General features: G+C 51.1%; 1 protein-coding gene across 1 annotated transcript; it reads right to left on the reverse strand.

The window, feature by feature from the left end:
* Positions 1-171: 171 nt before the first annotated feature.
* Positions 172-4,119, reverse strand: LOC122387891 (translation initiation factor IF-2-like). The gene is made up of 5 exons (XM_043378543.1): positions 3,906-4,119; positions 3,171-3,417; positions 2,704-2,811; positions 622-944; positions 172-399 (listed from the first exon to the last, which is right to left on the reverse strand). Exons 1-5 carry the CDS (start codon positions 4,023-4,025, stop codon positions 172-174), a joined length of 1,026 nt encoding a protein of 341 aa, XP_043234478.1. The 5' UTR covers positions 4,026-4,119.
* Positions 4,120-4,887: the final 768 nt, after the last annotated feature.

Here is a 4,887-nt window from a genome sequence, read left to right on the forward strand (position 1 = left end):
TAAGATAATAGTAACGCTTACGCGAAGACAACGAAACATCACAACGACAAACAGTTGTTGAGGTACGAGTGCTGGAATATACGACAAACAGGGTTGGCCAATTTCAGCGAGGGCCCGGTACATTCCCTTACATTACAGTATATATATACATTCCCTTACATTGTGGTTTTCTTAGTCGTCTCTGCGGCCGGGACCTCGCCGCCCCATGAACTGCTGCAGGGAGCGCACCATCTCGGCACACAGGTTTAAATGCTGTTCTCCCTGCTGCACCGACAGCTCCAGGCTCCTCGCCATGCTGGCCTCACTCTCGGCCATGGCCTCGAGCGCCTGGCCATCGCGCTCGACGCTGGCCTCCAGCAGAGTAACCAGCCTTTCCACCGGCTCCATCTGGGCCCTCTGCTGGCGGCGGCGGACCGCGCGCGGCGCCTGGCTGAGTCCGGCTGGCGGCGAGAGAAGCTGCTCAGCTGCGCTGCCACCCACATCGCCATCAGCTTCGGTGGCACTGCTGGCGCTGCTGCCGCTTACGCTGCCACTGCCGCTGCCGCCGCGGCGGCGGCCGCCGCTGCGGCTGCCACCGCTGCGGCTGCCACCGCTGCGGCTGCCACCGACACTGACACCGACCCCGACGCCGCCGACGCTGCCGTCGTCGACACCGACACTGCCGTCGTCGACACCGACGCTGCCGTCGTCGACACCGACGCTGCAGTCGTCGACACCGACGTTGCCATCGTCGACGCTGCCGCCGCCGCCGACGACACTACCGCTGCCCCTGCCACCGCCGACGCTGCCGCCACCACGCCTGCCGTAGCTGCTGCTCCTGCCACTGCAGCTGCTGTCGCTGCTGCCCGAGCATCCACGCCGCCTCGACGGGACACTGTACGGGGACATCCGGCTGGGGCGCCACTGGCCTTCCAGTCGGCTCGGGCCAGCCACTGGCTCCATCTCTGGGGGAAAAGCAGTGATAATAAGTCAGGACAGCGCACTCAAAAAAGAAAAACCAACACTGGTTAGGAGAAATGCACATAATATTGGGAAGCTCAGGGCATAGGTGGCGGCGGTGGCGCCACCGACGATTCGTAGGGTCAGTTAAAGCTGCACACGACACACGATGGGTGGGTCACTTAGAGCTGCGCACAACACAAATGGGTGGGTCAGTTAGGGCTACGAACAGACACGATGGGTGGGTCAGTTAGAGCTGCACCAATGGACATGGGTGGGTCAGTTAGGGCTGCGCACAGACAGGATGGGTGGGTCAGTTAGAGCTGCTGCGCACAGAAAGGATGGGTGGGTCCATTAGGGCTGCGCAAAACACAGATGGGTGGGTCAGTTAGAGCTGCGCACAGCAGAGAATAGGTGGGTCAGTTAGAGCTGCGCATTGTACAGGAGGGGTGGGTCAGTTGGAGCTGCGCACAGCAGAGGATAGGTGGGTCAGTTAAAGCTGCACATTGTACAGGAGGGGTGGGTCAGTTGGAGCTGCGCACAGACAGGATGGGTGGGTCAGTTATGGCTGCGCACAAAACAGAACATGGGTGAGTCAGTTAGAGCATAACATAATGGATGTGGATGGGTGGTTCTGACAGGTCTGCACAAAAGAGAACATGGGTGAGCCAAATAGAGGTGCACACAATCACACAATGGGACACCAGAGTTTGTCATGCCAGTTAGGGCATGAAAATGACAATCATGAGCAGTGAGCACCCTTTCTTGCTTAATGTTCATCATGAAGCACCCACCATCATACATAAAACCACTAGAGCATGTAGGAATCATAGGTGGAGCTCAATAAAACCTGTGTGCTAGGCATTGAACCATGCCCTAACCAGCTGCACACGACACACGATGGGTGGGTCACTTAGAGCTGCGCACAACACAAATGGGTGGGTCAGTTAGGGCTACGAACAGACACGATGGGTGGGTCAGTTAGAGCTGCACCAATGGTCATGGGTGGGTCAGTTAGGGCTGCGCACAGACAGGATGGGTGGGTCAGTTAGAGCTGCTGCGCACAGAAAGGATGGGTGGGTCCATTAGGGCTGCGCAAAACACAGATGGGTGGGTCAGTTAGAGCTGCGCACAGCAGAGAATAGGTGGGTCAGTTAGAGCTGCGCACAACACAAACGGGTGGGTCAGTCAGGGCTGCGCACCGACAGGATGAGTGGGTCAGTTAGGGCTGCGCACAGACAGGATGGATGGGTCAGTTAGAGCTGCGCACAACACAAATGGGTGGGTCAGTTAGGGCTGCGCACAGACAGGATGGGTGGGTCAGTTAGGGCTGCGCACAGCAGAGGATAGGTGGGTCAGTTAAAGCTGCACATTGTACAGGAGGGGTGGGTCAGTTGGAGCTGCGCACAGACAGGATGGGTGGGTCAGTTATGGCTGCGCGCAAAACAGAACATGGGTGAGTCAGTTAGAGCATAACATAATGGATGTGCATGGGTGGTTCTGACAGATCTGCACAAAAGAGAACATGGGTGAGCCAAATAGAGGTGCACACAATCACACAATGGGACACCAGAGTTTGTCATGCCAGTTAGGGCATGAAAATGACAATCATGAGCAGTGAGCACTCTTTCTTGCTTAATGTTCATCATGAAGCACCCACCATCATACATAAAACCACTAGAGCATGTAGGAATCATAGGTGGAGCTCAATAAAACCTGTGTGCTAGGCATTGAACCATGCCCTAAGATGGCGAATATTCTTACCGACAGTGCTCGTGTCATCATCAGGATCTGCAGGGCCAGGCCCGAACTGAACACCGAAGTCCTCCCAAGGGTCGGTGCTGTCACTGGCCTGGTCTACAGGTCCAGGTGCTGTAAGAAAACAAGGCGGCCTTATAATGAAACTTGAGGTTGGTGGTGTGGGAATTCACAACTATATCTTGATTGGGGCAATGAAATGGGCATAGATTTACAATCAGCAGTGGAAAACTCTTCATTTGCATTGTTGAGTAATAATTCATAAGAAAAACTTCATTAAAAACTGAAAAGTTAGCCTTTGTTGTGCATGCCAAGCTTTCTGGACACTGCACTTCCCAATTACCCAGTAGTTAAGTTTCGGTTGAATTGTGATATTGCAATACTTAGCACCAACATAAGTGTATAAGTTCTTGCTACATAGGTACAGATTTAGTATCTTTGTATCATTTAGGTATAGCCTCTAAATCACTTACCACTCTCTGTAAAGGTGAAGTCCAGTCCCATCTCCCCTGAGGCAGCGGCAGTGGAGGGGCGACTGGCCAACAGCTCATCAAGCAGCTCCTGATGCTGCAGAGGAGGAGCTGCTGCTGCACCAGAGCGGGACATTTTCCGTCTCCGCTCCTGGTACAGCCTCTTCATGTTCTTAAGCTTGATTTTTATCTGCTCCGCCGTGGCTTCGACGTTCAGGGCCCGTAGGCTCACGGAGAGGTCATTGTATACCTGTAAAAAGATAATAGAAAAATGATACAATTGTCACCACACACCAAACATCTCAACAGAACTGCTGACAGCACCTATATATCTGCAATATCATTTATCTTTTTTGTAAGCACATTTATTCTATCTCATTATTCTATTTATTCTATTTCTTATTATCTCATTTCTTCATCCTCACTCCTCAGGCAAGGTTGGGTTGGTCTAGTAACGTATAGGTAAGGTTTAGATTAGTTTACATTAAATAATAAATGACGGGAAGTAGCTTGCACCAGAAAAAGGTGGAAAAGATATTGAATAGGTACCTACAGGCAAGATTTTGAATTAATTGTAGATGGTAATAGCCATACATACTCGTACCTACGTCCTTGAATCCAGGTATGGTTATTATTGGGGCTAAATGACAAAATTTGAATAATAATTGAATGAAAAAACATACAATGATACTAGCGCTTTCAAGACTTCAAAAGTGATGAAAACCATATATCACCAACCTGCCGATTCGTCACTTTCTTTCCATCAAATTTTTCAAAGATCTTCTTATCGATGGCCAGACGCAACAGCGCTGCCGTCTCCTTCTCCGCCCATGAACACTTCGGCCTCACGTCTCCCATCTTGTACCTACACTTCAACTTACTTCTACCACACAGCACAATCACAATACTAAACGGAAACAAATGCACAAAGCGAGATCTTGCTCAAAAATGGCGTCGAGCCTTGCGTCGATCACTGCGATGGCTTGTCCACGAAGTTTTTACCTGCCCATATGCTACCATATTGCTTCCAGATGAGTTCAAAACTGGGATTGGCCGCGCTAATCTTCTTTTTCGATCCGGATTGGCCGATCCGATCCCATTGCGCGAAATGTGCCGTTTCCATGACCGCTTGAATCCGGATTCGGAGCTAATCCGGATTCAGAAGTGTCATGGAAACGGGGCTACTGTCTCACTGTGTGTCCTCCCACTTGGTGCGTATCGCTTGTGATTAACCCCTGTGGGCGGCACCTACAATGATGCTTACGCATCGTCGCTGGTGTGAGTTCGATGTCAGGCATTTTGCAAACTGCCTGAGAAAATAATTTCAGGCAGTTTGCAAAATGCCTGGTGGGCCAGGCAGTTTGCAAACTGCCTAGGCATTTTGCAAAATGCCTGGCCGGTCAGGCATTTTGCAAATTGCCTGGGCATTTTGCAAAATGCCTAGCCAGTCAGGCATTTTGCAAATTGCCTAGGCATTTTGCAAAATGCCCGAGTTTTCACTTTGCCTGTAACAGATACATTTAATGGCTGTTGAAAACCACTGCCGAAATGTGTGCACGAACCCTCTTCTCATTTCTAATTAGTCATTTTACAGGAGTGTCTCTGTCATTTAAAGTTATTACACCAAAAGCACATAGGCTAACCAACCACTCTTTTGCTGGAGGGCCGTACCATCTCGCCTGAACTCGTCGTGCCTCATGTATGCAGATGGCATGAAAAC

Source organism: Amphibalanus amphitrite, unplaced genomic scaffold (genome assembly GCF_019059575.1).
Source record: "Amphibalanus amphitrite isolate SeventyFive unplaced genomic scaffold, NRLGWU_Aamphi_draft 000302F_arrow, whole genome shotgun sequence".
Lineage (NCBI taxonomy): Eukaryota > Metazoa > Arthropoda > Thecostraca > Balanomorpha > Balanidae > Amphibalanus > Amphibalanus amphitrite.

What these genes read in the sequence shown, in the direction of transcription:
- LOC122387891 (XM_043378543.1), bottom strand. Translation starts at nt 4,025, where the DNA reads ATGGGAGACGTGAGGCCGAAGTGTTCATGGGCGGAGAAGGAGACGGCA. An exon ending in TGATGACACGAGCACTGTCG is followed by an intron (nt 945 to 2,703) that starts GTAAGAATATTC and finishes CTTTTCCCCCAG; the next exon opens with AGATGGAGCCAGTGGCTGGC. An exon ending in GCAGCGTCGGCGGCGTCGGG is followed by an intron (nt 400 to 621) that starts GTCGGTGTCAGT and finishes CGCCGCCGCCAG; the next exon opens with CAGAGGGCCCAGATGGAGCC.